Genomic DNA, 23,285 nt, shown 5'->3' with positions numbered 1-23,285 from the left:
GGTGGTCACACCAGCATCTGAGTAACACACTTACAGCTAAAAATAAGGGAGGAAAGGTGGGTCAGTTCCAAAGCGAGGCTCTGGGCCTCAGCTTTCCAACTTGGCACATTCAGACAAGCTAGTGTCACCTTCCAGGCATGAGCTAATTACTTTCTGGGCTCATCTGGAACAATTCTCCCTAAAGCCAAAAGCCCAAAATAGTCCAGCCGGGCTTTTGATCAGATGGGAAGCATTTGTGCATGACAAGAAACTCTTGCCTCAAAGAGTTACAGCCAGGAAAGAACAATATGAACACAGGTCTCACTGTCTCAGACGGGGAAGATTTCATAATGGTGCCTGCAGAGCTTCAGTGCAAAGGGGGTGCATTTACCTTAGCCGAAACTGGCTTTCTTATTAAAATCCTGTCCATTTCAGTAACGTAAAATAGTTCAGAAGTATGCATTCGGTTCATTAACAATGAAGAGCTAACCCTTACTTGATTAGAAGTCCTTAAAGACTGAGTTTATTGTTCACAATAATCAGAAAAGGCTGCCTCTCTAAAGAACGAGATGAGACTGGAAAAAATATTTCCCTCTCTTTCCGTCTTGGAAGGCTCAGCTCTCACCCTGCCACCTTCCTGTAACCTTTCCCAGTCATTTCAGCCAGGACTGTTCTTTCCTTTTTCTAACTGTGTATGATCATATGCAGTTTTTACATGGATTCATATAAAGCTTTGGACTGTTCTTTTACCTATCTATGAGTCTGTGTGGGTGTTTGTCTTTCTAAAAAAAGCATCCGGGGCTTCCCTGGTGGCGCAGTGGTTGAGAGTCCGCCTGCCGATGCAGGGGACACAGGTTCGTGCCCCCGTCCGGGAAGATCCCACATGCCGCGAAGCGGCTAGGCCCGTGAGCCATGGCCGCTGAGCCTGTGCGTCCGGAGCCTGTGCTCCGCAACGGGAGAGGCCACAACAGTGAGAGGCCCGCGTACCGCAAAAAAATAAATAAATAAATAAATAAATAAAAAATTTGTTTTTGCTTGAATTTTTTATTGCTTGAAGAATATAGCATATGAAAATCACAAGAATGTCAAAATGAAAAGTCACTAGGATTCAAACATATAATACATTATCAGATGCAGTAAAATATTAACCTGAACTCTGCATCAAAAAAAAAAGTATGGAAAAATATCTAAGTTGTTTACATAAGAAACATATACTTAAAATAGAAAGTATAAGGATGCTACAGTACAAGTTAGAAAAGCCAACACTTATTATTTCTTAGACTAGACTACCTTTGGTACTTAAACTTTTAAAAAAACAATCCCTTCTATTTTGTCCAAATGCACTTCATGGATTCATTACCAACTTCAGCTCAAAACATTAAGCAAGATTCACTTAGTTGTGGCATGGAAGATGTGTATTTAATAAATGTATGACAATATTTCACTTCTTCTAAAACTGCAAAATATGATCATTAAGAAATCTAATACTTGTAAACTTTATATCCGTTGACATGTCAGCAGGGACTGTGTTACAAATTATTTTCCTTTCCTCACTGTGCCAGTCAAAGCATGATGTCACCGGTAGGCATTTCCAAGAATATCTGCTCAGTCAAAACCTGATCTTTATTTCCGGTTTAATAAAGCAATGAGGATGACCAAACATGGGATACGCTATAAAACCTACATCTTCAGAGGTCTTAGAATACATTCTTCTCATTCCATGGATGGTTTGCTCTTTGCTATAACCCCACCTATATCAACCATGTAGAGAAAATTACTGATAGAGAACCAAAACACATTTTTCTTTTCTTTTGCTATCAATTGCCTATAATCAAACTACACTGCTGAGGGCTGATCAGATACTGAGAGTGATGTGACCACTTGTCTCTTTCAAAATGCAAGATAACCTCTGCCCTAAGGCGCTGATCAACACAGTTAATGCCAAGTAGCTACTCACCAAGCTGAGAAAAGTTGAATCTTGTTCCAGAGGGAGAAGTTACACTGGAGCCAGAGGAGAAAGGAGAGTTGGCGGCAGTGTCCTGCAGGCCTCCTGCAGAGTGGGACCGTAACCATTCTTTTGCGTCTTCTTGTGTGCGAAGCTGGGAGGTGGGGGTGTACCTGGACAGACAGAGATCAGGCTGGGATTAACTACGAACAGCGCTTATGAAAATGAGCTCTCTGGAGCTGACGATAAACATGTAAAAAGAAAATATACATCCAAAGATGACGTTTGAAAAATCAGATCGCTACACATCCCGAAACTCACAAAGTTTCTCAAAACCTTTTTTGCCACTTGGCTGTCTTTGGGGGAAAACTGCAATTCCTTTCAGTTTTGAGGGAACTACATAAAGGGAACAAGATGGGTAAACGCTCAAAAGACCCGTCCCTGGGCGTATCTGTAACATGTTGATTCATGACGGTGTCATTTCAAAGCCTCCACCTTGACAGGACTGAAGCAACAAAACAAGCTGCTGTCAGAGCTCTGAGGAAGTTTTAATTGGATAGCTCATGGCATCTGCATTCTGGAGCGCAAGTAAGTGGCCATGAATCACAGAGTATCAGAAACCAGACACGTAAAGGAAGGTATGAGGAGACCGACGCTGACAGTAGTTACTAGAATCTGGCAGAAACCAGTCTTCACAAAAGGAACCCCAAATCATTGGGTCTCACACAGGGGAGGGTCTTCAGAAGTCACGTGGTCCACCTCATCATTAATTCTGAAACGTATTTGGTAATGATTTATCGAACGTCTCTAACGTGCCAGGTGCCTTCACAGACGTTATCTTACTGAAGCCTCGGATTCTCCCAGCAACACAGATGCTATTATTCCTGTTTTACATTCAGGGAAGGTGATGGCCTGCCTTGAATCACGGGCCGAGATTTCAATCCATATTTGTCTGATTCCCAAATTCATTATGGATGCTGCCTGTGGGCTCTTCTCATTATGCCCACAGGCAGCATCTCGAATGTCTGAAGTGCCCCAGTGGCCAGAGTACTTTGGACTTATAAATAGATTACCGTGGGGTTACTACTGATTACGTAAATAGAGTGGTCCTCTTGACTTAGGACAAGGTGTTGTCAGCGTGTTGGTATGGGATGTGTGTGTGTACGGAGTGGGTGAGCTAGAAAGGGAGTCACAGTGAGAGGGAACATAAACACGATTCTTCCTTAATGTTTTTACTATAGTTGGACTTTCTAGGTCCCATCAATTGCCTGAGGATACCCTGTCACTTACCTCTATTCTGAATTCTTTTAAAATCTGATTTTAAAAGCCAGAGCTACATAATTTTCACAGAATAGATCTGCTCCAGAAATATACACATTAGCATTACGAAATGCTGATATTCAAAGATGTGAGCTTCCTCTGGGAGCGACGCTGGGGCATCAAGGTCAAACTCACGTGAAGAGTGGATATGATTTAAGCATTAGCCTGAGTGCCGACAAGCATGACGAAAACTGTTAAGTACTAAAGGCCTTGCCAACTCCCCCCTCGAAGGCCACCGTGCTGAACTTCCTCCGTCCGGAGGTCGGCTGGGGGCTTTTTCAATACTTTTATTCTTAGATTTTTAGATTTGGCTTTACTCGGAACTCCTGTTGAAAGGAAGCATTGATACCTACCTCCCATTACTGGTCAAAACGCTCTCAGCCTTAAGAACTGCTGGTTATTAACTACAGACATACATGACAGCAATGAAACATTTCATTCCAAGTTCCATGTTTTGCGAAAGCACTTACTGCTTGGTGCAGGGTGAAGCCGATGCTACAAAGAACGAGGTGTTTAGAGAGCAGGAGAAATGACAGCTGTAACCATGTGACATTAAGATCACGGGGCAGGCGTTAGGACTGAAGTTCCTCTGGGTGGCAAAGTGAGGTGGATGGCGTGAGCAGTGGTGACTTATAGCATCTTGTTTCACCAGGACCAGCGCCACAAACGAGCCATCACTTACAGTGAATGAAAGGACATTCGCTCTTGGAAAGGAAGTACTTACTTTCTTTACATCAAAAAAATGAACACACCCATGTCTTGCTGGGCATTGAAAATTGACCCGATTTTCGATTAGAATATTCAGACAAGTTCCAAGCACCTGTCCTTAGCAACTTTCTATGGGCCAGAAAGTTAAAAATCTTCAAATTGGCAGGGGGGTGGGGGTGGGGGTGGGGATATTTCTCTCCTTTGCTCTGTGTCCTGGCTGACAAATCAACATGCTACAAGTCATATCCTTTCTCTTGGAAGACAGCCCGTGAATGGAATGGTCATGGCGAAATGATCAGCGATTAAACCCACTGGCCCCAGAAGAAGCGGTAACCGCTCTCCGGGCTTGCTCAGGGATGGCTGTCATGAGATGGTTTGACCACAGTAAGCCTGAAAGAGCACAGCCTCTGCTCAAGCAAAGAAGCCGACACATGGAGAGATGAGAACGAGAGGGTTGCGAGGGGAGCCGTCATCCAAAGGGTCCTGCTGCGGTGGCCAAAGCGGGGACCCCAGCCCAGCCCGAGCCCCACCAGCCATGAGAGAGCCACACAGCCAAGCCCCAGAGCCACACCAAATGGCATGGATGCAAGGAGAAAACACAGATACCTGAGTCCTTTTTTAGGCAAAGTGTTCCTATCAAGGTGCGGGTCACTGTAGGAAAGTTAAAACAAACATAAGAACCTCAGAGAAGCACAGGGAAAGCAGGCCATGTGAGGGGGGAAAGGCTAAGGACAAACCAAGAGATCTGGAGGAAGAGACTCACTTCACCAGGGAGTGGTCCTCTGCATGCAACACATCCACAGCCACGGGAACAAAGGAAACCCAGGCCTGCGCTCACACCCAGGCATCCTCCACCCCCGTCCCCAGGAGTCCTGAGCCACTCGGCCCCAACTGCTCCTTCTTTTCCACGGGTTCAAAGCCAAACTCAGGAGCTGCCCCCATCTGGAAGCAGAGCCCGTGCCTTCCGCGGCAGAGAGAGACGCCAGGCTCCCCGCACCCCTAACCACTCTGGCCCACCACCAAATGCCACTGGCGATGACTTCAAGTGAGAGAAGGGACTTGCTGGAGAGTTTCAAGAGGCCAGCAGTCTGCATATTTGGAATTCATCTGTAACAAGTGAATTCCAGGTCCCTCTCAGTTTTCGAGGCTCTCATTGGGCGTAGCTAGGAGCTGAGCCCTGGGCAGAGTTGGGGCATGTTACGACCTGCTGGCTGATAAAGTCACAGCATTTGGATTTCCAAAGAGCTAGGTTTAAAGGCTTGGTCTATGAGTCTGACAAAAGCAAAGTTTTCGCTGTTAATGGGGTGAAGAGGGTTTTCATTAATTTTTTTCCTCCTAGCATGAAACAACATCTGCTCATTATGTTTGGCCAAGCCATGGCTTCCCCACAAACTCAAGGTCAAGATCCATGTCTGGGGCCCACCCTCAGGGCATCTGGGGGCCAACAACACTCCACATATTCTTCTTACAGAAAACGGGCACACAGAACACAACAGCCTGCGAGACACAGAGCCAAACTGCAGCAAAGGCCTTTGAGAGGGCAAAGGGCCAGCTGCGTGGGGAGCAGGGGTGTGGGAGACAGAGGTGAGGGCCGCAGAGCCGCGTGGTGGGCGGTAGGTCACTTCTGGGCTTGGAGGGGGAGGGGAGAGAGGAGAAGGGGCAGGAAGCTGGGAAGCAGGAGCATGCCACGGGGAGGCTGAGATGCCAGTGAGAGCTTCTGCCGCCCCTCGCCAGGTGGCAGGTTTGAGGTTCCTTCCCAAGCTGGGAGAGGAGGGGCCAGCCCCGCTCCACCTCTTTCTGAGCTTTGCGGGCAGCGGAACAGACCCTCACAGGCATGTCTGGGGGTCACAGAGCACACCGGGGCCACGAACACAAGCGGAAGCCGCAGGCCAACAGCCTCATACAAGACATCTGGCTTGACACAGGGGGGCAGAGGAAGCTAGAGGCTCGGTGGCGTCCCCGGCCTACGACGTCATTACCTGTCCTGTTTCCTGGGCAGAGTACTTCTGCAGAACTTAGGGCTAGCGGCAGGGGAAGAGAGAGGGCTAGAAGGCCAGGCAGGTGGAAAACAAGAGAAGGAGCATTAGATTGGAAGGAGGGGGTGGGGTTATTATACACAACGACTAGAACATTTTGCTCATTTCCAGTGCTGATACTGGCTTTCTTCCCCATGTGGAGAAAATGGACACGGATCACTACTGCAGTGAGATTCAGAGCTTTGAGGACAATTCTGGTTTCTTGATTTCCTATCGCTCTGGCCTGCAGCCCTTCAGTAGGAGGGTGTCTGCCCCGAGGACCAGCATGTGGACTCAGCTGCTTAAGGAACATCCCACCACACGCTCCGCGGCTGCAGCCGCCACCTGCTTGGACAACACAATTACAAGGGGCAGGGAAAGAGGCAGTTGATGAACGAAATATAAAATGGAAGGAGTTCGAAAGCGGAATGCCCTTTCAAAAGGCAGCATGAAATCTGCCCCCGAGAGACTTCCAGCAGCTCCATGCACTGAGAAAAACCACAGTGAAAAAGATAACAGGAAGCAGAGCCAGGCTTAATTCATCCCAAACTGGCTTCCCTCTGGAAAGACGGCAGTGATCAGAAAGAGAGACATCTCCCAGCAAAGGTGAGCTAACACTTGGGCTTCCTGACATAACCTTTGGACTCTTGGAAGGGCGTCTTTTGGGGAGATAAAGGCAGCCAAATGCACAGCACCAACCTTTCCGACAGTGTGGTCTTCACACTGTTGGTTCTGACAAAGGGGGTCAGGGCGTCGTCCTTAGAGGCGGCAATGAGGCCGGTGGAGGAGTTGTGACTCAGCGCCCCTCCGCTGCCCAGGGAGATGTCAATGGACTCGCAACTGGTGTGGAGGCTGCTGACCGACTGGAAGCCTAGGCCGTCCTTGCTAACGGCCGAGGAGCTGCTGGCGTTGGTGCCCCACGTGAGGCTGTTGGAGGGGCCCGAGTGGGCGGAGCTGGGGCTGGAGGCCAGGGGGGACTGGGTGCTGTCTGCGTTCTTACTGTAGAGAGGGCTGCTGCTGCCGCTGCTCAGGACACCGCTGCCCGAGGGGGACTCTAAGTTACCTTGCTGGCTCAGGGTGGCATGAGGGTTGGAGATGACCACCGAGTTTTTCATGTTTTCGGCTGTGGCGATGGGCACTTGCTTGGTAGGCTTCCCACCAAAGAGTCTGCGAAGAGACAAAGGGTTGCACGGGTTGAACACCCAAAGCCCAGGGATGCCGGCTGTCAGAGGAGGGCGGGGCGCAGGAGCTAGTGAGAGTCCCTGGGGAGGGAGGCGCGGTCCTTTCTAGGCTCAAGGCGCTCCCCCGGGAAAGGCTGCCACACAGCGGGCCAGGGCACTGGTGGAGCAAAGGCTCCACCTTCAAGTTCTAGGCTGCTGCTGAGACCCTGGATCTACCTGAGTCAAAGGGAGACGGGGAGTAGTCTTCTACAGGCCTATCCCTCACTGGTCCAACATCTTGCTTTCCTTTCTTTCCATAAATAGAGTAACTAGAAAACTGCCCTTGCCCAGGAAACATCTCAAGGGAAAAGAGCTGTCTTGATCACCTTTGTATCCATGACCCCAGCGCAAAGCAGGCACTCTGTTTATGACACTTCAGCTCCAAAGGATTTGGTTTCTTTGATCTATAAGCAAACATGTAGAATCAAGAATAGGAGGCAAGATCTGGAGGCGGCCTGGGCAATGTATCCTCTCAGATGTATTCTCACATGAAAGCCCAGCCTGAAAGATGTGTCTTTTAGGGCCAGAGAGCTAGTACTGTCCAGTGATACACTCAAACCTTGTGGGGTTCACAAGATGTTCGAACAGACATGCTGGGTGTGAACTGTGTCTCTGTGATAGACACACAGAAATGCCATTGCATGTCATCTCCCCCACTGCTCGTGGCCACAAATGTGCTGTCAGAACACAGGGAATGGCACAGACACTTCCCTCTTCCATTGGCAGAGGGTTCTCTGGTAGGATGGAGAAACTGTCTTAAAGTCAAAGGACAGTACATACTCTAGAAATGTAACGGCTTTATTCTATCCACTAAAACTGTCATGGAACAGGTATCTCCGTAAAGAGACGATACTACTACATACTATGATAGGCAGGTTGCCTTTCACCCAGCTAGTCAAAGTGGTGTGAGTTTGACCTCCGACCTCTCCAAACAGTTGTTACAAATCCCAATTGTTGTAAAAATAAATAAACACATAATCAACCCTCATTACAATGTCTGGTGACAGAAGAGGAACACTTTTGCCTGGTGACAGAGAAAGAACTATCCTGTTGCAGAACTTTGGCTTTAGAGTGCTTACATACCGCCAGTGTCAGGGACCTCACTACTTTATACTCCAAAGGCTAACTGGCTCCATTGCCAAGCACTTCCAATTGTTACACAACCAAAATCTAACCCACCTTCTTCCAACTTTTATGTCTTGCTTCTAATCCTGCTATGTGTAACTACACAGAAAAAGCCCAATCTTTTGTCTGTTAGTCCTTCAAACCATTTGAAGAGAGCTATCACACTTCACCTAAGATTCCTCTTCTTCATACTAATGCACAACGAGAGAATTCAGAACACCTTAACAATTGAGGAAAAATGTAATTGCTAGGAATGGGCTGAAAGGTGCTCAATTCACAGCCTAAGAAGCTGCATGCATTTTCAAGTATTCTATTACACTAGCCTAAGGGTCTAGTAAAATGCCTTTGTAGTTACTAAAGGAAATCTATAATACCAAAGAGCGAATATTACATATAATACTTGAGGCAAGAAGCAGAGAAAATTTTCATTTACAAGGCAACCTGTTAAAACAACAAAGAGCAGCCCAATAGGACTTTCCCCTGAAAAAATAATCATTACTGAAATTCTAATAATCAAGTCTAGACAAAGAACAGTGAACTGCTCCATTATACCTTTCATGTGGAATGCTTCTTCTGAAGGCTTTGCAAACATTCCCATTCATCCCCAAATATGTACATGTGCACATAATTTTTATTTTTTCACTGCTAAATTTTCTATCCTTGGACTTACTCTTTCTTATGACAAGAAATTTCCTGAAAAGGTAGGATGAACTCTGCTCTATGCAGCTGCAGTTTTCAAGTGGTCCAGTGGATATTATAATGAGATGCTATGGAGAGGCAAAAGTTGTAGAAACTGAAAGGAAACTGTTTTTAAAAAGCTAATAATCAATTTTAATGTACAAATTTCCACCCGTTGTGGAAATGCAGGAAAATGCCTTTTTCAGGTAATAGGAAATCAAATTCTCTTTTTCGAAAACGCTTCTGCTTTGAGTTGTTTCTTCTTTCTTTTTTTTTTTAAAGGAAGCTAAAATTTCAGGCACTAATTTGGAGTTATGCATGCAGTATAAAAAAGTATGTGGGGGATATTGGACTATTTGGGGAAAAGATCTGGCCATTATGCCACTGTCTGGCATAATGATGAGGAATCTGAGCCACAGATTAAAAACAAAACTGTTTCCCTTGAGCTCCCCATCCAGATCTAAGGGAGTATTAGGATCTCATCTTCGATGGTAGCTAACTTTTATTGAGTACTTACTATGGGCCAGGTGTAGCTACATAGATTAATGGACACAAGAACCTGTAGGTAGGTATCATCATCCCCATTTTACAGATGAGGAAACGGAGGCAGAAGTATTAAGAGAGGTTACATGGTGGTTAATTAGGGTGGACCTAGGATTCAAACCCAGGATGATTGATTCCAGAGGCTTATGTTTTTCATGCCAACATGGGAAAATAATCAGCTGACTGCAGAACTGCTGGCAGCATCCGACCAAACAGCTTTACCCAAGGACTGAAGTGGAGAAAACCAGAGGTGGCTTCAGCTAAGAAAACAGGAAGTTATTAATCCAGGATGCCACTCCACGTATTCCAGTTCCGCTCGGTGCCATTTACCCACTTACCTGCGGAGAGTGGGAGAGGCCACGTCAGGGTACTTGGCCCCTGGCTGGAGAGTGGCCTGAGCCGCACTAGACACAGGCTGGGCTGCCGGGTTCACCTTCACTGAGTTACAGGAAGCCACGCTCTCGTTGTCGGATGAGATGCCTTTCTCCTTATCGGTCTGGTTGACCAGACCTGGCAGAGAGCTGCCCAGGGCTGTCTTGGAAGGCTCCCTCAGCTTGGGCACCGGCAGGCCTGCTGACTTGCTACTGATGTTGGAATCTATGCTGCTGGTACTAGACCTGTTCCCAGCCCCATTCCGGCTGGTGGATTTACTGGGCCTTGGCAGACTCCGGTACTGTAAATTTGTTCGGGAGCTGAGAGACAGATACCCATCATCCTGATTCTGAGCCCCATCCATGCTTGTCTTCCGACCGGTGGACCGACCGACAAGTGCGGACGACTTTGGGATTTTGCCCAGTGTGGCTGACCTGCTGGTGACAGTGGCCCCACTGGCTGTGATCATGGCCAAACCAGCGACAGAGCCACTCTGCTTCTTGAACCCAAAGCTGTTGGCGTTGGCAGTAGGCGTCCTGGAGCTGCCGGGGAGGGGTTTCTTGGATTCATCACCACTGCTGCGGCCAGCATCTGACGGGGAGCGCTTCACCTGGGAGGCTTTGGGAGACAACCTTCCTTTCTCAGACACCTTTGCATCATCTGTTTTTCCTGAGAGAGAGATCAGAAAGGTTAGCCTGCAAACCAAGAAGTCAGCTCTGCCAGCTGACTGTTTAAAATTCTCCCCTCCTCCAAAGAACTAGCTCGCTTTCTCCTGGGGGAAAGCAGTCCCCTTGGGAGACAGAGGAAAGAGCTTTTTATAAAGATAATCGCATCTACAACTGTCACCATGAGCCTTTTAGGAGATGTCAATGGTTTTCCTCATTCGCAAAGCAGTCTAAATTTACCCAGAAGAAAGCAAAGCCAGCCAATCACTGATATGTCTGGGAAAGAGATCTTGGGTTTTATTGGCCATTCTCCCTCTGTCCATTGAAAAGCTGTCCCTATCATTTTCAAGTGGTACCCCACCTTCCTGCAAAAACCCTGTCCTCGTTTACATACATCCTTAAATCATGGACAACATCAATTCAACACACCAACAGCTCCTAACCACGTGCTCTTGAATAGCCTTCACTGGGTATGTTAGCTCTGACCCAGCACATACTTAAACCAATTCAACATGGCTCGGCAGTTGAACCATCTTCAGAATTTAAGAGGCTCTCATGCTTACATACTTCCACTTGGAGAAAGGTAAGGACGTGAACCTTTCTGAAAGCTGGCTATGAGCAGAGTCTAAACCCTAAGAAGAAATACCTGTGCATTTTATAGGGATTTAAAAATATCATCAAGCCCTCGCTAGAGTGACTGCGGTTCAGGTTTTGAAAATGACAAGTGCCCATGCACGCCTTTGACTCACCAGTTCCTGGGGTCTTGAGCATGCCTGTCGGGGCAGCCGGCTTCGTCCTCGGCATGGTGATGCCCACCTGAGCCGTCATGCCTCGCCGCCACGAGCCTGTCTGAGAGATAACGGGGTTCTTCTTGCCCGACGTGCTTTTGTCGGACTCGTCAGACACATCAGAAGGATTCCGCCTCCACTTCGACCCCGGCTCCATCTTTATGCCACTGTCTGACCCTCCGTCTGACTTCTTGACATCATCGCCGGACCACAGGGAATTCCTCTCCACCTGTGAGTGCTTCTCAGCGTCGGTCTGCGAAGGAGACCCTCTGAATTAGTCTTTCTCAAACCCCAGGCTAGAGAGCCCCTCACCCCAGAGCAAAAATGCCCATGTACTGCACAAGTTAAGGGAAAAACAACAGATGACTACTTTAAAATGCCTGGGCCTTTGCACTCTGGTTATCTTGTTAGGAAGCCTGATCTGTTGGGTCCAAGGAAAGGAAAGAATATGAATATGTCCTAAAAGGGAATGAGGGAGGAGAGTAAAAAGAGCCAGAGGAAAAAGAGGGACAGAGCCCCACGGAGGAGAACCAGTGGACGGAGCTGTGACAAAAATTCAGCCACCAGCTCTGCCACTTGGCGACCAGCCTCCTCTAGCTCCGGCAGCCTGAGCTCTATCCAGCTCACGGCCTCCCAGCCCATTTCCCTTTGATCACTCCACCGGCAGCCAGATCTCTGGATCTAGCACAGCGCCACAGTCTAACGCACCGAGGGTGAGCGAGAGAGGGCGGCTGCTAGCTCCCCTCGAATCAGGGAGAGAGAGGGGCTGAGAGGAAGCAAAGCTTCAAAAGCCACTTCCTCCCCACGACACCATGTGCTCCCACCCAGCTCCATTCATATGCCGCTGCCTGCTCCTCTTGTGGGATTTTGTGCAGACGAGGGATATAATTAGCCAGCTTTCTTTGGAAGAGGCCTGACCTGCTGGCCACGGAGCCCAGGAGGGGAAGTGTGATGGTTAATCATTTGCTGCAGTTAAAAGCCATAACTCGCTAACCAGAAAGCTCTGGGGGCCTCCCTAGGGGTTGGGGCCAGTCTGAGCAGATTTCAGCAGGGAGAAGCAGTGCAGTGAATGGGGAAGCAACACTTTAGGACGGCTCCCCTGCGATACAGGTCCCATATTTGCTGTACTTAACTACCAAGCGTGGGCAACATCAGCAAGGTAGCAAATCAAAATGACCCCCTGGCAAGAATCTGGCCTGATGCTTGTCACTCGAGATTAGTACCGATGGCTTCCTACATGGAATACGCTGGCTGAGCGGGAGCAAAGATATGTACGGACAAGCAGCCCAAGTTCAATCGCCTCTCTATCGCCACCACAGCCTCCCCCCCTCTCCCTCAGCCACCTCATGGGTGCCTGCAGTTGTTTGGTCATTCCTCAAACATTTCCACGAGGTACTAGGCATAGAGGGAGGAGGAGAACAGAAACACTCCTGGGCTGCGAGAAGCTCATCGTTCAGCTGCGGCAAAGGACGGAGACAGAGGCGTCCCCACAGCAGGCACACAATCAGGCTTGGTGAGGAAATGAGCAAATCGGTCGGTGAACACATGCTTCTCGAGCTACAGTACACTTTAACAAAACGACCTCATCGGATTCCGACCGCTATCTGGTCGAGGAGGGTAAGCACGTAAGTAGAACTGTCTTCCTCTCAGTTTTACAGATAAGTGGAAACTCATGGTACTTGCTCCATGTCCCAACTACACCAGCCCGTGTACCTTCCTCTAAACCTTCCAGTGTATTCATTCAACCAGAATTTCCTCCATGCCCGTGGTTTGCCAGGCACTATGGTGGGTCTGAGGATCTGTGAGTAAGATTGGTTCCCATCCCTTCTGAAGTTTATGATCCAGTGAAAGAGGCAGGGATTGGAAATATAAGACAAATAAATGGAAAAAGACAAGGAATCTGAGAGAGAATTACAGGCAGTGATGTAATTTAGATTATGATGATGGGGGTAAGGTACAGTGGTCTGGTAGGGCCTTTTTGAAGAAGTGTCCTAAAGAATAAGCAGAAACTGACCGAGAGAAGAGTTTAGGGAAGAGCATGCCAGGTAGAGGGAAGAGTATGTGCAAAGGCCCTGAGGCAGAAAATATCTTGGCTTTGGAAACATTCACTCAACAAATATTTACCGGTACCGCTGTGTGCCAAGCAAGCTTTTGGGTACTGGGAATACTACAATGAATGAGAACAAAGTATAATACAAATCATTAACCTCCTGGAGCTTATGTTCAAGTACATTCTAACACATTCTTTTACACTCTAAGAGGTACTGAAAACTTAGTACATACCACATCCTGGGGTACTGCATTAATTATTCCTTTAATGCTCCTATACCTTATTTTCCCTGATCAAATTATAGTGATGCTAATAGTAGGAGCAGTAACAATGAAAATTTACTAAGCACCTACTATGTGCTAGGCACTGGGCTAAAGTGCTTTACATGTACCATTTAATTTAATCTTCACCAGAAACCTATGAGGAAGTTATAGTTCGTAGTCTCAATTTTACATGAGAACACTGAGGCACAGAGTGGAAATGAAAATTACCCAGGATCACACAGTGCAAGGGTTCCAGGGAGCCTAAGTGCAGAGCCCATATTTTAGCCATCATGCTATGCTGCCTTCCTGGAGGACAAGTCCAAGGACTTGAGGATGTTGCATGTCCAGGGGCACCTAACTTAACACCTACACCCAGTAGATTCTCCTTCCACCCTGTCTGGCCGGTGGTTCCCCAGCTCCAATTCTGGAGCAGTTCCAGCCTAGCCTCTGGTGGGACCTCCAGAACTGATTCCACCCCAGTGGCAGAGAGAGTGCACACAACCCTGGTCTGGGAATACAGTTGAATCCCCCTCTGGAAAGAACAATCATCCAACCCTCACAGCCCCACAATGTATGTGGTCCAGGGTGGTAGGCTTCCCAGCTGCTCTCAGCACAGTGGCCTCTGCCCTGGGACATTATACTGGCTGTGAGTTCACATCTCCTTAGCAAACCCCTGCTGAGCTGTGTGCCAGATCATGTGGTGGCACCAGGAGGGATTAAAAGATGAAGAAGGGCCAGCCTCTCTGCTCCCAGAGCTTACGACAGGAGGGCCAGCAGGATGGCCCCATGGGAGGTACAAAGAGCTGCACCCTCCCCTTTGCCAGCTGTTCCCATCTCAAGTGGTACCTCCTTTCTGTAGATTTTCCTACTGCCCCTACCTGTAAGCCCACCTATTCATTCAGCATCCAAGAGGGAAGGCAGGGAAATAGCCACACTCAAGGAGGAAGAGGGCCTGGAAGATGGGAGAATTCTCCCCTGAGGGCCCAGGTTCCCCAGAGACTGAAGAGGGGAGGCCAGTCTGCTGAGAGCGAGAGGATGGAACCAAGGCGCTGAGGAACGAGGTGCAGCCGTGGGGCGGGAGGTGGAGGGAAGAGCATGGGCTTGGGGTCAGACAGACTTGAGGTCAAGTACTAGGTGCTGCATCTCCCTCCTGTGCTGTGTGTGACCCTGAAGGAAGCGGCTGAGCTTCTTTGAGATTGTTACCTTGTGCGTGAAACAGGGGTGGTAACAGACAGGTGTCTCAGAGAGCTGACGGTGGGCACAATGGGCTCAACGTGCAGGGACTCAATTTTAACAGTGGCTCTTTTGCAACCAACTGTCCCCCCTCTGAAAATCTCTGGCACTTTTGCATTTAATCTATTTCTGTCTTGCATTAAGGTGAACGGGGTACTTGTCTTTTGTGCTCTTAGGCCACAAGCCTCTAAGAAGCCAGAGACACTGCCCTCTTCAAGCCCACACCATCCCCTTCAGATTGAGATGCTACACTGGCTAAAGTTTGAGTCCCAGTAATAACAGAAATTAGGATCAGCGTCAGCATCATCACCTGCCGCCTTTCTTACTGGGCACTGGGTGCCTCTGCACACATTATTAGCTCATCTAATCCTCTAAACTTGCACTTTTATCTGTATTTGACAGACAAGGAAAGCACAGGTGTGAAGAGGAAAGGTAACTTGCCTCAAGTCAGGAGCCGCAGGACCCAGCAGGTGGCACAAGGGGTGCCGCACCCACACCCCAGCCAAACCCTATCCTTACGTCCAGACCATCATCCAGAGAGCTCCAGGATTACTCAAGGTCACACAGGACAGGAATCCTTGCCACAGAATTCAGAATTTTGTTTCCTTCAATAGCAAAAAGTAAACTCACATGGAATTCCCATTTTTTCCCCTTGTATATTTTATTAAAATTTCAAAGGCAGTGAAAATGAGAGGAATCTTGACATATGCCTTTTTTGTACCTAGGCACCTGGAATGGAACCTTCCACAGACTGAGAAAATGCCGAGTCACAAGGACAGGAAGAGATAGACGAAAGGGATGTGGGGAAGTGATGTTCACGTGTGAAAAGTCTTCTGCCACCAACACACTGTCTTAAAAACAAAATGCTGCAAAACATAAGACAAAGTGCTCTGACACTACAAAGAAAGGACATGAATAACAGTCAACTTTTGGTTCCTGACATGAATGGAGGAGAGAAGCAGAGGGATAGGTAATATAGAGGAAGGAAGGAAGGAAAGGGAAAAAGGAAAAGGAAATGGAAAGGAAAGAAACGAAACGAACAGTCTGAGCAACTATTGAGAATTAGGTTCTGAGGGAATTCCCTGGAGCTCCAGTGGTTAGGACTCGGCGCTTTCAACTGCAGAGGGCCGGGGTTCAACCCCTGGTCGGGGAACTAAGATCCCGTAAGCAGAGTGGCACAGCCAGAAAAAAAAAAGAAAAAAGAAAAAATGAATTAGGCTCATTTATCTGAAAGCATGTTCAGATAAAGAATGTCCATATCACTCTCACACTCACCCTTCGAGATAAGCCTAGTTACCGTGATTTTATGTAATCACGGGGAGGCAGAGGCTTGGAGAGGTTGAGCTTATCCAAGGATGCCAGAGCGAGGAGCTCAACCCTGACTTCAAAGGCCATACCTTTTCCCTGACACTGCAGCCAGACTCACCAGCTCTCCTGGAGAAAGTTGGTCAAGAGGCTGTCAGTCCCCAGGCAGGGAGATGCTTTGCCCAGCACACTGAGACGCAGTGAGCAGAGGCCGATGCTGGGTATCTGGGCACGGGTCTCCCATCGAAGACCCTCCCCGTGCTCCTCGACATCCTTGAGGAGACAGTCACTCACAGACAAAGGGGACAAAGGTCCCCCAAGGACCGCTCCTCTGTTACCGGCTGCCGCCTCTCTCAATCAGCTAAACGAGGCTGTTCCTTAGGCTTCCAGACGATAGCTCCCCTGTTCCTTAGATGTACTTCCTTTTGGCTGGTCTTCAGAGGCTTTTCAAATATGAAAACTCAGGCAGGCAACCTGTCCTCAACCTGCTTTCCCAGTGGACACACGGGGCTACTTCTTCCTGCCTTTCCATGCCTCGCCTGGGATGCTTTGTGCTGCCCATTTGTCCAGGGAAACCCATATGTGATGGGAACCTGAATGAGCCCTGGGGAGGATGGCAGTGCACACCTTCCCGCTGCCTGACGCTGCTCCGAGAGGAGTGATGGCCCTTAGCCTTCCTCAGAGTGGTACAGGGGAGGAAGGGAGAAGGCTGCAATTTATGTGGATTCAGATATTTGGAGATGCTCCCTGGACAGGAACAAAGGGATGCCAAAGAAACCATCTCAGCAGGAATCTTTGTAACTATGGATGCAAGTCTACATTTATTTTATTCCAAGACCTACTTGCTTAAGTTTTATTTAAATATTTTAAACTCAGGTAGTTGTAGAGCAAAAAACAACCCAGTAAATAGTAAACTCTTTACAACCCTTGACGTTATCTTTCTGATCTTGGTCAAAAGACATGCACTTGTGTAATATTCTTGAAGCTTTTCTGATGTGACATTTGCTAGATGAAAGCAAAGAGCTGGTCAAGGAGGAGGGGGGCCTTGACATTAACCAAATTCAAATGTATCATTTGTAAATCCCAGATGTTTACTCTGTATCAATGTGGAAAACAGATTCTAACTCCAGGTTTGTGGGAAGGGAACAAAGACAAGGAGACTGTTCCAACAGTGTTTTGCTGGCTCAGTGAGCATTTTAGGAGCAAGCTTCTTCCTACCTTGCAAGTAAACAAGAGAGAAACCTACTGATTTACAGATCTCTCTCTCCTCTCTGTCTCTGTCTCTCCTTCTCTCTTAGTTCCCCAGCTCCGTATCTAAGAACTGTCTAGAAGCTTGGTTATTGTTACCTTGAAATTAAAATGAGTCTCGGAAAAAAAACAAAATTAGTGTCCACAAGGAAAGGAAAACGGTGGATATCTTTTTTTTTTGGCTGTGCCCCACGACATGTAGGATCTTAGTTCCCCGACCAGGGAATGAACCTGGGCCACGGCAGTAAAAGCACCGAGTCCTAACCACTGGACTGCCAGGGAAGTCCCGGAAACTGGATATTATAACATTTGGCAAGTGGTAGGGACACAGTCTGGCTGGGTGTTTCTAACTTGTGTCTAATAACTAATTAAACAGTGATCAGTTGGTGGTGTGGCTTAGGTATTTTTAATTAACTTTTTAAAAATTGAGGTATAACATTCATATACTGAATGTACAATCTTAAGTATATAATTGGAAGAAATTTTTCTGAAATTAACGTACATAACTACCCCTCAGATCAAGATATGGCACATAATCAGTACCCCCCAAATCTCTGGGCTCCCTTCATTTGGGTAGTTTTTTTCCCCTTAACCGCCATAACCCACCCTTGTTTGCCAATGATAATTAGAAATTCAGGCTAAAAATGAAAACTCAAGAAGTCACAGGCAATCCCAGAGGCAACACCTAGTAGATTTCATCAGGCAGTCTGTGTTTACATTTCTGTGGTACAGAATTAATCCCACACTCTGACACATCCTTCATTTAGCCTTGTCCTCAAAGAGGAAGATACCTTTGAAAGCAAAGAGATTCCCAAAGCAGCTCCTATCTGTCCAGAGTGAGAAAGAGTGGAGAAAGGAAGCGGATGTGAAAGGAAGGGAGTGAAAGAAGGGGCTGTGTCAGCTCTGCCCTCAAAAGGTCCCTCTGGAAGACTCCGTCCCCATCAGACCTTCACATGGGTTCACCCGAGGCAGTGGGCCCCACGGGTGGGATGGACTCATCACGAAAAGGATTCCAGTCCATATATGCCAGTGCCACTGTGGGGACTGGTGGTGGGGATGGCACCTCGCTTGTCCACTAGTAAAATGGGCTTATTAGAACCAACCCCTCTGACCACTAAGGGATGCTATGAGGGGAAGCAAACACACCTGCACAAAACTGCTTTGAAAGCACTGCATCTGAAACACTAAATCAGAGTTTAAAGCAGGGGTTGGAAACTCAAGTGCCTCAGGACAGGCAGGTATTTGAAGGGTGTAGCTGGTTGGCACACAGCGGCATGGGCGCCCTGTCCAAAGGCGGAGACACCTGGACATCTGCTGGTTGTGGAGAATATAGACTCAGGAAGGCAGTATCTTCTGATTTTTCAAGAGAAACCAGAAGCTCACTATCATGTGAAGTGATGAACTTCAAAAAACTTGACATGCCACCCCATTTAAAAGAAGAGTGATACTGTGGGCCAAATACAATACAATGGCAGGAGGATATGACCCACAGATCTGCTGGGATGTACTGGTCTTCCAGCCCAGGCTTCTTAACTTTGTTCCCACCCCAGCGCTCTTGAGGGATCAGACGAATGCCATGGACACGCACTCCAGACTAAGAATGGCCAGTTGAGTCCAACATCCTTTTTCTTTCTTTTTTTTTTCTTTCCAAATAGATGATGAAACTGAGGTCCAGGAAGGAAACAGGATTTGCCAAGGCCACCACAGTGAGAGCGGTGAGTCTCCCCACTCCCGTTTAGCGTACCCCGATACTGGACCCCCCCACCTCCCTGCAGGTAGAGGACAGAGTCAAGACATAAGAGCACAGGCATCAGGCAGGAGGTCGGGCCTCATCTCACGGACCTGGAGATTCTACGCACCCCAAACAGCCCCCTTGGCCCACAAGCCCAAGGCTCTCTGCTGGCAGGGGCCTTGGGAGGGACCCTGTTCCTTACCTGGACATCCAGGCTCTTACGCGAGGAGGCAGGCGTGTTGGCATAGGAGCCGATGGAGGAGCTGGTGTTGATGTCATCCGTGCTGAGGTTGTCTATGGTGTCGCTGATCCCGCTGCTGACGGAGCTGCTGTCATCCCAGCTGCCAAGACAAACACAGCCTGAGCACCGAGACCGCACACTGCGTCAGCTCAGCGGCGTCTGACGATACAGACAAGTGTGTACCATCCCCGAAGATTCCGGTGTCACAAAGCCCCAGACAGAGCTCCTTTGCCTCTGATGTGACTCATCTTCAAGGGTGCCATCCATCCGTTTCGTCTGGCAGCTGGGTGAAGTGGCTGATGTGTACCTTCCCTTGAAGGGTGGGCACCTCCCTGAGCAGACGTGGCTAGACACCTACACCCTGCCTACCCCATCCTCAGCTGCATCTCGGGAACTTCAGAAAGGCCGAGGGCTACCTGCCAGGCCTAGAGCCCGCGGAGGAGCAGTGGGTTTGGGGGTTGGAGCTGACAGTGGGGCAGAGAAAGAGACAGCAGGGGCACCCTCCCTGGGGCTCACAGCGGGAGGAAGAACTGCTATGTGAATTCTCTGGACTCCACTCCTGGAGCAAAAAAAGCCAAGGGAGGGCTTCGCTGGTGGCGCAGTGGTTGAGAGTCCACTTGCCGATGCAGGGGACGCGGGTTCGTGCCCCGGTCCGGGAGGGTCCCACATGCCGCAGAGCGGCTGGGCCCGTGAGCCATGGCCGCTGAGCCTGCGCATCTGGAGCCTGTGCTCCACAACGGGAGAGGCCACAACAGTGAGAGGCCCGCGTACCGCAAAAAAAAAAAAAAAAAAAAAAAGCCAAGGGAAGGAAATTGCAAAAGTCAGCAAAACCCACCCACTCCATTGGCAGTTCTAACTCTAATAATATCCCCGGATGCATCGAAAAGAGAGTCCATTTCTCAACCCTCAACTCCATCGAGACCATCGTCCCCCACCATTCAAGTTAAATCTCCAAGCAATAATTCTTCTGTTTTCTTCTGCCTTGTCTCCTGCTTCCCAACACCAAGACATTCAGTCCACCCCCAGTCCGCCCGCCTCTGCTTGCAGAATCTCTCCCAGTGTGCACGGCCCTCCCCGCCCCTGCGCCCCGCGGTTCCAGCTGCTTAGCTCTGCCTAGGTGACTGCCAACAGGCCAGCTGCGCTCCGTGCTCCTCGTCTGCTCCCAGACCATCTATTATTCTCCCCACAGCAGCCAGAAAGATCTTTGTGAAACACAAATCAGATCTATTGCTCCACTGCTTCAAACCCTCCAGTGGCTTCTCAGGGACCCAAACTCTGTACTCTGGCCTTCAAGACCCTGTGATCCAGCCTCCCCGTCCAGTCCTGTCTTGGGCCGCCCTCCATCGCTCACTGGTTCTGGGTTTTCATGTTCAAGGCTTTGCATTTACTGTACCTCTTCTTGGTCACCTGTCCCTTCTTCCTTCTCACTTGAAGAGTCACCTCCCCAGAAAGGCCTTCCCTGGTCCCTCTATCTGCAGTGCCACCTCCACCCCCCACCCGGCCAGCATCAAGCCGGTCGTGTTTTTTCATTTGTTTGGTTGCAGGGTGGCAGATACACAGCAGGTGCTCAATAAATACTTGCTGATTTAGACACATGGGAGTGGGAAGTTGAGAAGGCTATAAAGTAAGCTTTCAGCACCAATGTAACACTGTTCTACTTGATCAAGTGACAAAAGGTATTATTGTTTTTCTGTTGTACAGGTGGAGAAACTGAGGCTTAGAAAGGTAAGGCGCCTTGCACAAGGTCAGACTGTAAGAGGTGGAGCAGGACCTGGATCCAGCTGCCACAGCTTCAGAGCCACCCACTTTTTTAAAAATAAATTTATTTATTTATTTTTGGCTGCTTTGGGTCTTCGTCGATGCATGCAGGCTTTCTCTAAATGGGCGAGCGGGGGCCGCTCTTCACTGCCATGTGCGGGCTTCTCATTGTGGTGGCTTCTCTTGTTGCGGAGCATGGGCTCTAGGCGTGTGGGCTTCAGTAGTTGTGGCTCGTGGGCTCTAGAGCACAGGCTCAGTAGTTGTGGCTCATGGGCTCTAGAGTGCGGGCTCTGTAGTAGTGGTGCACGGGCTTAGGTGCTCCGTGGCATGTGGGATCTTCCTGGACCAGGGATCATACCCGTGTCCCCTGCATTGGCAGGTGAATTCTTAACCACTGCGCCACCAGGGAAGTCCCAGAGCCACCCTCTTTACTGTGATGCCAGATGGCTCTCTATTACATCAATTTTCAGTGCACATGGGCATACGACACGGCCCACTTCCCCAGGAGGAAGCCCAGGTTCGGGAGGCTAGCATATCCCAGAGCAGGAGTGGCAGGGTCAGTATCTACACCCGGGGCTGTGTGATGATGATGCATTGACTTAACCACATTACTCCACCACTCAGCCCTCCACAGTGAGCTGTGCCTCACTGAAAGGCCTGCACAGCGGCAGCCTGATGCCTCAGAAACGCCAGTGTCAGAACAATTCCACTCCTGGGTATACATCCGAAAAAACAAAAACACTAATTCGAAAAGATACATGCATCCCAATGTTCACAGCAGCATTATTTATAATTGTCAAGATAAGGAAGCAACCTAAGTGTCCATCAGCAGAGGAATGGATAAAGATGTGGTATGTACATACAATGGAATATTACTCAGTCATAAAAAAGAATGAAATTTTGCAACTTGCAACAACATGGATGGACTTAGAGGGCATTATGCTTAGTAAAATAAGTCAGACAGAAAAGGAGATACACTATATGATAGCACCTACATGTAGAATCTAAAAAAACACAACAACAACAAAAAAACAAACAAACTAGGGAATATAACAGAACAGGAACAGACTCACAGAACAAACGAGTGGTCACCAGGGTAGGGGGATTAGAAGGTACAAACTACTATGTACAAAATATATAAGCTGCAAGGATATACTGTGTAGCACAGGGAGTACAGCCAATATTTTATAATAACTATAAATGGAGTATAACCTTTAAAAATTGTGAATCACGGGCTTCCCTGGTGGCACAGTGGTTGAGAATCTGCCTGCCAATGCAGGGGACACGGGTTCGAGCCTTGGTCTGGGAAGATCCCACAAGCTGCGGAGCAACTAGGCTCACGAGCCACAACTACTGAGCCTGCGCGTCTGGAGCTTGTGCTCCACAACAAGAGAGGCCGCGACAGCGAGAGGCCCGCACACCACGATGAAGAGTGGCCCCCGCTCGCCGCAACTAGAGAAAGCCCTCGCACAGAAACGAAGACCCAACACAACCAAAAATAAAAAAATAAAAAATAAAAATAAATTGTGAATCACTATGCTGCACATCTGAAACAAATAATATTGTACATCAATGATATCTCAAAAAAAAAAAAAACAAACCAAAAAAACCAAACAACAAAAAAGAAATGCCAATATCTGAGATTCAGAAAGCCAGGAGCTCCCCATACTCCCCCAGGTAATCAAGAGGAAGTTTCAGTTTGTTCCACCAGCTTGTAGGATGCCTGTCTGAGCTCTGCTGATCAGGCAGGAAGACGAGGCTTAGTGGAAACCTGCTTTCATCACCTTTCCCTTCAGCCCGCCAATTTGGCTTCCTAAAGCCCACCTGGAGGGTCCCACACAAGTGCAGGGGAACCTGTGAAGGTGGTTCTCAAGTAGGGAGGATAAAGGCAGGAAGCATGAGGGCTCAGGAGGGGACTTAGGATGAATTCACAGGCACTGCAGCAGCCCGCAGCTCCGGGTCTTAGCCGGCTTCCCTCCTGTGATGCCACTGCTTTGGCCTGGGCTCCATCCGGTTCCGAATCCTCCTTTAAGGACCTCTCCAAATACTGTGGCCCACCCTCACAATCCCCTCCTCTGAGTTCCCCCAGTCTTCCGC

The 23,285-nt window shown here is 48.5% G+C and overlaps 1 protein-coding gene across 8 annotated transcripts in view; it reads right to left on the bottom strand.

Annotated features, from left to right (window-relative positions):
• The window catches only part of NAV2 (neuron navigator 2), a 768,613-nt gene that overhangs the window by 55,281 nt on the left and 690,047 nt on the right, over nt 1-23,285 (bottom strand). For 6 of the 8 annotated variants that reach the window (XM_082628907.1, XM_082628910.1, XM_082628903.1 and 3 more), the window contains 7 exons: nt 19,392-19,530; nt 11,320-11,611; nt 9,872-10,574; nt 6,667-7,134; nt 5,932-5,997; nt 4,559-4,603; nt 1,937-2,097 (listed from right to left, as the gene is read on the bottom strand). In XM_082628907.1, coding sequence (XP_082485033.1) covers nt 1,937-2,097; nt 4,559-4,603; nt 5,932-5,997; nt 6,667-7,134; nt 9,872-10,574; nt 11,320-11,611; nt 19,392-19,530 — 1,874 coding nt within the window. The remainder of the gene's footprint in view (nt 1-1,936; nt 2,098-4,558; nt 4,604-5,931; nt 5,998-6,666; nt 7,135-9,871; nt 10,575-11,319; nt 11,612-19,391; nt 19,531-23,285) is intronic. The other 2 variants (XM_082628904.1, XM_082628905.1) reach the window with 2 other exon arrangements.

The sequence above is a fragment of the Mesoplodon mirus genome (assembly GCF_964341445.2).
Source record: "Mesoplodon mirus genome assembly, chromosome: 7".
Lineage (NCBI taxonomy): Eukaryota > Metazoa > Chordata > Mammalia > Artiodactyla > Ziphiidae > Mesoplodon > Mesoplodon mirus.
The sequence above is the reverse complement of the archived record's forward strand: the minus strand, read 5'-3'. Positions and strand labels throughout refer to the sequence as shown.